This window comes from Lycium ferocissimum, chromosome 9, assembly GCF_029784015.1.
Source record: "Lycium ferocissimum isolate CSIRO_LF1 chromosome 9, AGI_CSIRO_Lferr_CH_V1, whole genome shotgun sequence".
NCBI lineage: Eukaryota > Viridiplantae > Streptophyta > Magnoliopsida > Solanales > Solanaceae > Lycium > Lycium ferocissimum.
In genome coordinates this window covers 18,212,337-18,224,726 of record NC_081350.1, presented here as the reverse complement: position 1 = coordinate 18,224,726, position 12,390 = coordinate 18,212,337, and the positions used below count along the sequence as shown (strand labels likewise).

At 36.6% G+C, this 12,390-nt stretch overlaps 1 protein-coding gene across 16 annotated transcripts; it reads left to right on the top strand.

Annotated features, from left to right (window-relative positions):
* Positions 1–6,898: 6,898 nt before the first annotated feature.
* Positions 6,899–12,059, top strand: LOC132029775 (uncharacterized). 16 transcript variants are annotated; one of them, XR_009407925.1, is made up of 7 exons: positions 6,904–7,106; positions 8,119–8,315; positions 8,506–8,675; positions 8,905–9,160; positions 9,304–9,439; positions 9,629–9,722; positions 11,781–12,059. XR_009407925.1 is itself a non-coding variant. In XM_059419130.1 (6 exons), the coding sequence occupies exons 3-6, from the start codon at positions 8,615–8,617 to the stop codon at positions 11,804–11,806; spliced, it is 408 nt and encodes a 135-aa protein (XP_059275113.1). In that variant the 5' UTR covers positions 6,904–7,106; positions 8,042–8,315; positions 8,506–8,614; the 3' UTR covers positions 11,807–12,059. The 16 variants fall into 16 exon arrangements, 4 of the variants coding, with proteins under 4 accessions (XP_059275112.1, XP_059275113.1, XP_059275110.1 ...); XR_009407919.1 differs by having other exon boundaries at positions 8,042–8,315; positions 9,309–9,439; XR_009407917.1 differs by having other exon boundaries at positions 6,905–7,106; positions 8,042–8,315.
* Positions 12,060–12,390: the final 331 nt, after the last annotated feature.

Below are 12,390 nucleotides of genomic sequence, written 5' to 3'. Positions count from 1 at the left end.
TCGTTATTCCCAAACCCTTTTGGTCTTTGTGCCCCGGGGTCGAAAAAAGTTCTGAAAATGATGGGGTCTCGGGGTAAGGAAGGGGGGAGACGGGGGATGGGATGGGGTCATCACCTCCCCATCTCCTCCTCCTGAATCTCCCTTTTAGCAAAGGGATCTTGGGTTCCACTGGTCATTACCTCCAGTTCATGCCCAGGCTCACCTTTTCTCTCCCAAGACCTCTCTCCTCTCCTTTATGCACTCCCCCCATACCCTGGTGACACCACTAAAGGCCATGGAAGATCTAGGACAATTTGGCTCTATCATACAGTTTCCACAATGAACCCATGGGACTAATGGCCAAACTTAAAGACTTTGTAACCAAATTCACTATAAACACTAGGAACAGACCCGTTACAGACACATAGCACACAGTAACAAGCTGATTATTTCATAAAGAATATGTCTAGATTATAAAGTAAACCTTAGTTATCAAGTAAAAATGTGATGTACTGGGAACAAGCACCTCATAGACACATAGCAGACAACAACAAAACTAGCTGATTTCTAAGGACCATATCCAGATTTTAAAGACCTTTTGTTATCAAATTTCCTTATGGTAACAGACACATCATGGACACATAGCAAGTGATAACAAACTAGTTTTCCCTAACAACTTCAAACTAAAACCAAGATCATAGAAAAGTCTTTGTTTTTTAACCACATTATAGTTCAAAGGAAAGAGTACACATTTTTCTTTTCCATGTCAAACCACACAAAGAAACAAACAACAGACTCTAACACCATCATTTTAACCTTATCACCACTCTTTTTTGAAAGAACTCATCTCTCAACATCAAAGGGAAACACAACAGTATCCAGAAAAGACTACACAAGGACAAGCTAAGCAATATTTATAACAAAGATCCCATCATCCTTCCTTCTTTCATCCTTTATCCTGACCTATTATTGTAACTAGATGGCAAGTTCTCAAAAAAAAAAAAAAAAAAAAATTCCTGCACACAGACATGACCCATGGGCCACACACACATGCATACATTCCTTGCCAAACTACCAACCTTTAAATCCCTTTCTATGCCCCTTTTATTAGAATAGCCATATTCTATTTTTGCTAGGTAAGAACAAACATAACAATCACCTTTTAATCAACGTGTTAAACTAGGTGATTTGCCCATATTCATCAAATATAGACCATCTCAGGACTGCTCTGAGTCAAGTTTATTATCGCAACCTTAGAAAACCTTTTAGACTCAAACGCATCACAACCACACACCCCCACATGTTTACTCAGAGGTAGTTAACAAATTCCCATATTTACCACAAATAGGACAACCAAACAAGAAGCAGAGCTAAGTGAAGTACCTTGGTCAAGTTAAAACCCTTCCCCTAGGATCACTTTTAAGACCTTTGTTTCAATATACATTATTGTGACCCCAAAATGCCAAGTTTTATCAAGTAAGACTTAGGTGAGACAACAAGAATCAGGCCAAACAAGTTACCGAGTAAAACAAGTAGAATTCCACAAAGAGCACACAGTACACTTTCACTTTTTAGAATCCAAATTCCATTAGAGGACAGACATAATCAGGCCAGGTCTAGCACATAACAAACTTTAACTTCGAAACATACAAAATATTCAGGAAAGACAAGGTGATGACCGGATTAGTTCCAGTTCCTTTTAGACTCTCTACCTTTCAAACAGGTACATGATCAGGTGAGACAATAATGACCAAGACTAAAGTTCAACATAATAAGCCTTTACTTTTTCTTAACACATAACCACATAAGACAAGCAATAATCAGGTTGGGTTCAGCATAACAAGACTTGACTTTCCCATGACACTTAACAACATGAGACAAGCAATAATCAGGTTGGGTTTAACATAACAAGACTTTAACTTTCCCATGACGCATATGACCAAGCAAGGCAAACTATGATCAAGCTAGGTTCAAGACTTTAACTCCTAACCCACACATAACCACATAAGACACATAGGACAAACAATGACCAGATTAGGCAACTTACTTCAGACAGGTTGTCACGACCCAGCCGGAGGGCCATGATGGGCACCTCTCATCATACTTTCACAAACATAACTAGGTGAGTCACAAAGCTAACTCGCAATTCATGTGTATCAATAATGCAAATCTTATCGGGCAAGAGCACTTTTATAGCAACATCATCAACTATGCCCATATACATATACACAAGCCGATGAGGCTAACAAAATGATATACAAAATATGAGCCGACAAGGCTAAGAGACATCTAGCTATACACAATTGTCTACGAGCCTCTAAAAAGAGTATGTAACATCATAAAGACGGGACGGGGCTCCGCCATGCCCATATATATACACAAAAGAATAGTACCAATAGCTGCAGCTCCGAATCAAATGGAGTTCTTCTACGCAGTCTCTGGATAAGCAGTCTAAGGATCAAGTCTATCTCCCTATCCACCTGCGGGCATGACGCAACGTCCACAAACAAAAGGACGTCAGTAAGAACAATGTACAGAGTATGTAAGGCATAAGCAGTAACATAATGATAACATAAAGGATAACATGAGATAGAAGAGCTATGAGATAGGAGAACTACATATACCTCTTGAGATGTTCATCATATTTACTTACCCTTTTTCTAATAGAAACCTTCCGTACATACGCACACATATATAGTAGTACCATACCCGACAAGGCCCATATGCCCATCATCAACTATGCCCATATACATATACACAAGCCGATGAGGCTAACAAAATGATATACAAAATATGAGCCGACAAGGCTAAGGACATCTGGCTATACACAACTGTCTACGAGCCTCTAAAAGAGTATGCAACATCATAAAGACGGGACGGGGCTCCGCCATGCCCATATATATATACACAAAAAGAATAGTACCAATAGGCACGGCTACGAATCGAAATGGAGTTCTCTCTGCAGTCCCTACGGATAGCGATCTAAGGATCAAGTCTATCTCTATCCACCTGCGGGCATGACGCAACGTCCCACAAACAAAAGGACGTCGTGTAAGAACAATGTCACCAGTATATAAGGCATAGGCAATAACATAATGATAACATAAAGGATAACATGAGATAAGAGCTATGAGATAGGAGAACTACATATACCTCTTGAGATGTTCATCATATTTACTTACCCTTTTTCTAATAGAAACCTTCCGTACATACGCGCACATATATAATAGTACCATACCCGACCATAGAGGTTTGGTGTCACACATACCCGACTATAGCAAGGCTCGGTGTTGTCCATACCTAACTGCAGTGGTGTGCGCGCAATGAATATCATACCCGGCCATACAAGCTCGGTGTTACATAATGGCCATATATATATATATATATATACATATAGACACAAGAGTACATAAGTAGCGTCGACATCATCATCATCATCAATATATATTCCTTTAGAGGTCCAACTATCATAGGATGAGATCAACGATATCATGAGAGTATCAAGACTTATGAGCTTTAGCACTTCTAGAATTGGAGGCATCATGGAAGATATGGTGAATTTCATGAATAGGTGTACAACAATGGAATCATGCCTTAAGATGGAAGGGTTAGCCTTACATACCTTTATGTCTTCTTAACTACTTAACGTTAATACTCTAAAGCACTAAAATCTACATTTTAAAAGGATTCATACCAAGGTTAAGTCTTAAAGGCACTCTTAAGTTCAAACTAGAATAATTCATAAGCTTAGCGAAAATTGGGAAGCATTTCCCTATTTAATTTACGACTTCCACCCTATTATGAAACAACCAAACAACCATAACAACATCTGTGTCCAAATATCATATCAGGTAGTCATATTCCATTAAGTCTCAAAATTCATTCTCATAATCAATTCATATCAACAACTTCACATCAACCCTTTTTACAATTGTATGTAACACTTCCTTGTCATCATTACTATCCTTCGTAACAATATTACACTCATAACATTCTAACAATGATAACTCAAGTTTATTTACTACCCAAAATATCATTAAATCTATATTTAAACTTCATCTTCCACCTTCTCCCCTTACTCAAGTTGTTCAACAACCAAGCATGCTTAATAACATGAAATAAGCATGAAAACTAACCTTTTATCACATAAGAATGAACTTTGGATCAAATTACCAACTTTAATGAAACCCTAACTTCAACACCCATGGAATTCTTGAATCCTACAAACCCTAGTGAGTCTCCCAACACTTGAAAATCTTGATTCTTGCTATTTGATCTCTAACTTCTCTTGGGTTTGGGTGGAATATGCTTGGAGGAAAGTTCTAGAGCTTTTAAGAGTTTGGGGAAAGTGGGAAATGAAAAAAAAAAAAACAAGGGTCGTTCATAAATAATAAAAAGAAAAACTGGCCCGACCCGGATATACGGCCATTTATACTGTCCATACCATTTATATGGTCTGTATAAATGGACCATATAATCCCACCAGGGGTTCACCCTTCTCTGGAATGATTCTACGGACCATTAGACGGGCCGTATAAATTATATAGTCCGTATAAATGACCGTACAACCTATCTTTTCGCGAAACTTACTCTCGTTGATTCGTTCAACCTCAAATCCTTGTGGAACCTTATTGACACTTGTATAACACTTCATTAACCATCTAAGGGGCCCTATAGCTCCCCCTCAAGACATTACTAAACACATCATAACTCACTTGTTGCGAAACCTTCCCAAACATGTCTTACATTTCCACTTCCTTCGACGAACTTAGTTTCATCGATTCATATGACTCCTAAATCTTATGGTACACGCTTAAAGTTATCAAATACTCTCCTTAATCTCCTAAGGACTTCATGTTCACCTTAAGTTTGTGTTAGTCTACTCACAACGTAACAAATCAAAATCTCCAAGATGTAACACGACGTTGTGCCTCTTGATCCCTCCCTTAATTAACCTCCAGACCAAGACAACCTCCAAATGATCAATAATAAGACATAAGGCAAATCAGTCATTCAAAAGAGCTTGTGAATTCAAATTAACCCCCTCATGACCCAACCTTATCACATGGGACACATGGGACTAGACCACTTATGGCTTCAACAGACCTATTTTGACTCTGATCAAAACACAGGACTTTTTGCAGGCTAACATATCAACTTAGACCACATCCCATACCCTCACATAGGGATTTGATGGTGTTTAGACAACCATGATGGAACAGAAAATATAGAAAAGGCATCCAAATTCAGATAAAACTCATCAAACTTAAAACCATAGTCTAAACCACACTCAATATACCTTTAGTCACAAAATAAACAATGGGGGCAGACAGAAAAGCTAAATGGAAATCTGAGTCAAGCAAGTTCATCAACTTAATGCTATGGTCTAGATTATATGTAAAGAAAAAGGAACAACTAGTCATAAAGCATGAATAGAAGTCCTGAATAAAAAAGTTGAGTCAAAAAAACCTATCAACTTGAAATTCCCCCATAACCCACATGAAGCTCCTTAAACAAACATAATGTAGACAAAATCCAGGAGGGAATCACAACAAACATATCAGGTTTGGGCTTTGTCCTAAACCACAAACAATCATATTAACCAGGCCTAGTATGAACATAAAACTGAAAAGAAGGGGAATAGACCAACATATTGACTCAAACACCTATCCTAAACCACACACACACCCCTTAACTAGGTATACTATAGACAGAAACAAGATATAAAAGTGATAAGCTAATGTACTAACTTAAATCCTATCATAAATCACACAATCATATTACCTAAGCATAATACAAATAGAATCTAAGTATAAAAAGCAACAAAACTACTTAAACTTTATCACAATACCCCAGCAATCTTATTAACTAAAACACAACATAAGCAGAATCCAAATATGAAAAGCAGTAAACTAGAATAATAACTTAAGCTTCATCACACAGCTAATCTTGTTAACTAAACATGACACAAATCTAAGTATAAAGCTTAAGCTGAAACACTAACTTAAACTTCATTAATAAAACCACACATAATCTCACTAACTATGACATAACACAAATGTAAAGCATCAAACTAAAAGGTATTTACCTTTTGTGAGTGCAACCGGATCAAGCGATGGATTTTGGAGGCCTTTGTGCTCCAATACCAAACTCAAACCACCACGACACCACACAAGCAAATAAAAAAAGCAAATTTTAGAACTAATGAAAACAAACTGAAACCCTTAGTTTTTTTTTAAAACTAAAATTTTTAGACTTATGGAACCCTTAAGGCTAAAAATACAATTTTCAGCCTCTTTCTTAGTTTTCCGACCTCCCTTTTCGAACAAATGGGGGTTTCTATTTATATAAACCCTAGAATCCTTCTCGAGTTACATACTACCAATGTGGGACTTGTGGATTTACACAAGTCTCACTCACACAACCAACATACGGTCCAGATCTAAGGTAAAAATGAAATCAATGGTTCAAAATACTTCAAGACTAGCAATGATGATGGAAATACATATAAATTTGGGGGGGGGGGGGTGGTTGTACCTTTAAGGGCCTGTTTGGCCATTTTTCTGGTGAGAGCAGGATGAAGCTTTTAATGCTTCGTCCTCTTCTCCTCATTATACGCTCCAATGATGGGATAGGACTGAAAAAATGGGGCAGGTAGGTGGTGGAACAGGAGGCGGCGCTAGGGTTTTACCCCTAGCTGTCTTCTCTCTCTTTTCTTTGCCCACAGACTCTTAGGGTCTTTAAAAATGATGGGTGGGAAGAGTATATACTCCCACCCCCCTCCTTAATCTCTATTAGATCGAGTCCCGGTCTTTGTTGGGGGGCACAGTCGTATTTTTAGAAGTTGAGCCCATTATATATATACATATATGTATATGTACCATGTATATTGGTATATACATGGTGTATATATTTCTACTATTATAGAAGCACGGGTTGAAGCAGGATCGTCGTCAACATCATTCCAAGGGCATTTCGGTCATTTCACGTTTTAGTCTTCCATACTAATAATCAATCTTCTCGATTTTTCCTCTAATCTCCATTTTATCTCATTTTCTCTGCCTCTCTCTCAGTTGGAAATTCTTTGATGGGGTCATGGGACAGCCAATTTTTGGTTCTACCTTGCGGTGAGCTCAATCTACTCTTTCTTTCTTTCTTTCTTTCCTTCTTCTTCTTCTTCTTTTTCTTTTCAATTCTTATTTAGGATATTTTGTTGTTAATGAAACATTTATTAAGTCATACAAAAGTAAATTGATTCCTCATTTGCTCTAAAAGTTGATCAAATTGACATAAAAAATTGACCTTAAAATAAAATTTGATAAGAAAATATTTGAAATTGGTAAATTACTAAGGTGATCCTTGTCAGCTCTTTCTTATTCTTATTTAACATCATTGAAACTATGTAAAATGAAGCTGTAAAAGATATTTTTATTTTTTACTCAATATTATGAACACAAAGTAGGCTTTCAAATTGCACAAGAAGGAGCTAGAGCTACTGGATCAGTTGAAGGAAGAGCCTATCATTTTAATTTTTGGTTTTGTTCCATCGTGATGCCTCTTCGCAACATCCTTTATTGAGTTTTTTTACTTTAACTTTATTGTTATTTATATGTTTTGCTTCCAATTCGAGTTGTTACCAATTGTTAAGATAAATTATCACCGAAAAGAAAGAAAAAGTTTAGGTTTTTATCAACAAACAAAGCGCTTTATGGAACCAAGATTCTTAAAGCGTGAAGGAAATCTCACATCCATTTTTTAGGATGACCGAAGAACCAAATCAGTCTATTTTTAGCAGACCACATTCATCTACCTTCATTTCGTTGTGTTCTGAGCTTCTTATTTATCTGAGATGAGTAATCTGTTACGCTTTTTTCTGTGCAATAGTTGGGTCCTTTTTCGCTTTGATTTCGATTCTCTTATTGTCAATTTAAACTTCTAATTTTTGCAAGTTTTAACGCAATTCGTTCGTGTTCGACTTGTCTCTTCTTTTTCGGTTTGTATATTTCTAAAGAGCCTTCATTTATTTGTGGTACTTTTTAATTTGTGCTTGAAATTCTGACAGGAAAGAGTAGTAATGCTAAATTTTGGGTAATATTACATGCTTAACAATCTATGGAGAAGAAAATGTACTCTGGGCAGGTGAAACGATTCGTACATAGGTATAGAATCAAGGTGCATATTACAGAGGAATGACGATGATTTACGTGCATGCGATTGTCAACGAACTAAGGGAGACGTAGGCGAGTGGGAGGACGAAGGAGTACGAGTAGAGAATGTCGCAGTCATTGCTCTTAATTTTTACTTCAGCAGTCGGATTTTATATGTTATCTCTTGAGGTATTAATATTCAAAATGCTCCTTTGATTTCCTCCAAACACACAATCTAATGGATGGCTTTGTTTTCTTCTTGGTTTGCATCCTTTCTTCAACTTTGTTAGTCGCGGATATATATTACTGATGCTTATGATGGTATGTTTTGCTTCATCTTCTCTGTTTCAACTTTCGCTTTATGTTGTGGTAATTGCAGGTTTGTGTGTGTGTTCAGTATCTCAGACTTTGGCGAGTATCGCTCCTTTATTGGATTTCATTTTTTCCCCTTAGCTTCTTCGCATTGAGGAGACGTCGACTTCCCAAAAATGCATCGCCCTCTTTTGAATGACGCTTCAAGGTTTGTTTGATAATTTGATCATTTCTGAGGTATCCGTCTCTCTGTTTAGAGTAATCTTATTGTTGTCATTTTTTCGTTGATAATGAATTTGTTTACTTTAAGGTCTTCGCAATCATATTTTCATACCCTTTTGAATTAAAAGGGAGAAATATTTCTGCTTCATTTGATTGTTTACACAAAGATATCGTATAGCATATGTTCTGATTGGTTTCTGTTTGTTTGTATGAGGAGTTTCTGTTTGTCATGTGTTTGAAACAGGATCGTCGACATGTCGGCTTGCAGACAAATTATTTTTGTTCAAGGGTATTTTAGACTTTTCAGGGTAGACAAAAATGCAACGTTTAACTCCAAGACTAGAGAGCCACCGCATTCAAAGTATTTCACCTCTGTATCTGGAGATTTCTCCATTCTACTGTATTTCTATCTCTGTCATACATACCGCTGCTCATCATCTTCGTTTCTTTTTGCCCTTTATTTGGTCTCCTTTCAAACTGTCTCCATTTGGATAATTCTGGTGCGTTTTCTCCACTTTTTCTTTGTAGAATTTTCTGTATTCTTGGTTCGTTCAATGTAGAAGATTGTTGGTAATGGGACTTGATTGGGTAATTTTTAGTGTTTTCATCCATTTGGATATTTTACGCATCCATTTCTTTGCAGGGTAGTCCGTTAACCTGCAAAGATTGGTGTTCTCTCTTGAGTCTATCTCTTCCCACTAGCTTTCGATGTATCTCTTTCTCTCATCAGATACAATAGAATTAGACTCAATCCGCATTTTGATATTGTGCTTTCTCGGGTGTTTTGTCGCAATTGGTATTGTTGTAGTTCTATTTTCCTTTCCTTCTATTTCTGGTTCTTTCATAGATGGGTCGTTGTCTTCAATTCACTTTTATTTGCATGAGTGTAGTTGCTCTTTCATTCCTTTCATAATTAATTTCAGGAGGATTAAAAATTAATGTTATCCTCAATTTAATTGGAATTGCAGCAAACGGAGTGCTCTTGCTGTGGCCTCCGCAGCAAGCTTGGTTTTTCGGGTGAAGGCATACTCATCCTATGCCGAAGCTTCAATTATGGGCAAGGTAATAATTGCTGATTCTTCTGAAACATTCTTATTCTCATTCTTTCTGCTTAAATGTTTTGTTCTTTTAGCTTTCTGAGTAATTAAAGTGGTACTACATAGTTCTTTAGTTCTTAGTTCTCATTCTTTCTGCTTAATCTTTTGTTCTTTTAGCTTTTTGAGTAATTGAAGTGGTACTTACTTTAGTTCTTAGTTTTAGGTTGTACAATTGTATTGGTGATTAACTGATTACTATCTTTCATTTTCCTACTTCATCACTTCCTCTTTTGACTGTCCGGGCCAAATGAGCGCTCAGACTGATTTTTTCAGGGTAAGCAGTGTTGAATATGAATCTACGTTTGAAAAGTGCACCTGCAAAATAGTAGAACAACAACAACAGCAACATACCCAGTGCACCTTATTCCTGAAGCGAAAAACACTAATTGAATCTTAAGCTGTTATACGGTTTGCTTCTATCTGTCCATTCTTATTCTTAGGTGCTTACTAGAGGTTTATGTAGTTTTCCGCTCTAAGGTTCTCCTTATACCAAGTTTTGGGGATATACTTGCCATTGTCAAAGTCATTTCCACGGTGATTTGCCGTGTTTTCTTAGCTCAATGAAGTCGGGTTGTTTTTGTCGTCGCACAATATTTAGAATGTGCTAAAGATATATAGCGTACGTGCTATGCTTAAGAAAAGGGCTGCATTAGTATTCCCTGTGATCAAGTTTTATTAGCATTTTAGTTTTATCCAAAGCCCAAAAAAGGTTTGTGTCATTATAGATCCAAACATTTCCCCCAGCCGTGCAAAGGCTTTGAAGTGGTGGTTTAGCCAAGGGGAACATGCAATGGTTGATCTTGGTCCGTTTTGGTTGGTTTAGTCAACTAGACTTTAAATTCGTAGTCTTGTAACATAATCGTCTGAACTTTGGGAATCACAGTGGTGATTAAATTTTCGCCTACCACTAGCTTCTTAGCTCAATAAAGTCAGGTTATGGCCTGCACAATATTTACAATGTACCAAAAGATATATCGTACGAGCTAGGCTTGTGAAAAGAGCGTATTAATATTTTTATGACCAAGTTTTATTACTAGCATTTTAGTTTAGTAGTCTAATATTGTGGGAAGAAAATCTATCATATCTACTTAAGAAACTGACATGGTTTCTATTACTATATGTTTTCTTTTTCGTTGTTTAGTTTTCCTTCTTTCATTTAGGGAGTGGAGGACAGATGGGATTGGTGGAATATATAGAGGGTAATCTTTGTGTTAGATATGAAGATATCGTCCATGAAGCGTCCTTGATATTTCATGATCAAGCGTGTAATAGTCTTTGTAGAACTGGTCCTTCTTTATTGTTAACATAATATCGTCAGATAAGTAGTGTTGCGATGAATGAATTTGCTAAAAGAGAAGTGTTTTAGTGCTTATTTCCTTGTTAGTGGGATTGGTTCTAATCAATCCATGATTAAGAGTAAGTTTTTTCCTCAGGTTATATTTCTAATGGTAGCACGATGTTTAGGGTGTAAAAGAAGTATCTTCTGAACTAGGCTTACGACAAGGATTATATTGATATTATATATGACTAAATTGTAGTAGCAGTTTCATATTTTTTGTGTAATGGTGTTGGAGAAATTTATTTTTGTCTGATACATTTCAACTTATCTTCTCAGGGTGAACCAAGTTTTCATCTATTTGGATTCATAATGTGTGCCGGTGCTTGTTGCAAGAGCACTCAAGTCGGTGCTTCGAGGATTTTCTTGTTCTCAGGGTAATTACTACATAGATCTGTGTGTTTTTTATATATGAGTGAATCTCTAGCCAAGTTTTGCTTTTTGTTGAATCTTTGAAATGTTTAATTTTGAATAAAAGAAGAAACTGAATTCTATGAACCTTCTACTCTATATGGCTCCTATAGCAGTTGTATTTCTATTACCAGCAACACTTTTAATGGAAGAAAATGTAGTTGGCATCACATTGGCACTTGCAAGAGACGATAGTAGAATCATCTGGCTTTTGCTATTCAATTCTGCTCTAGCATATTTTGTAAATCTGACCAATTTTCTGGTGACAAAACATAGGTAATATACATTTGATAATGGAATAATGATCAGAAGTATATTCTTTCGATGACAGAAAAAATTTATAGTTTTGGGACTTCCATATTCACGATATGTTGCTAAAGACATCCCAATCGTCAAGAGCATAATACAGGTGTAATTCAATCTCTTCCTTCATGTCACTTGATACTGTAGAAACTTATTTTACATTGATGTATGCGTATAATTAATCGTATCTTCATCCTAATATCAAGGTGCTATATGTATAATCTTTTAGAGTGTATGGAAAGATAACTTCTTCTTTGTTTTTTTTTTTTTTTTAAAAAAAAAAAAAAAACCCATCGACAGACACTTGTGGTCGTCCACTTCTTTCACTTGAGCACCTAAAGTGGCCCTTGTTCCATTTAGACACTTCAGGTGGGCTATTCCTATTCCACTTAGACACTTTTTGCACCGTTATCGGAACAAAACCAACACCAAAGGGGGCGCCACCTCATTGCACATCCAACCAGTCCAAAAGCCCCAATTTTTAATGGTCAAAACTCCACGAATTTACAAATTAGTGAATTTACAATTAAAATGATTGCTGGGTTAATTAGGTTGCAATTTAATGGTGGCACAATTTAATTAG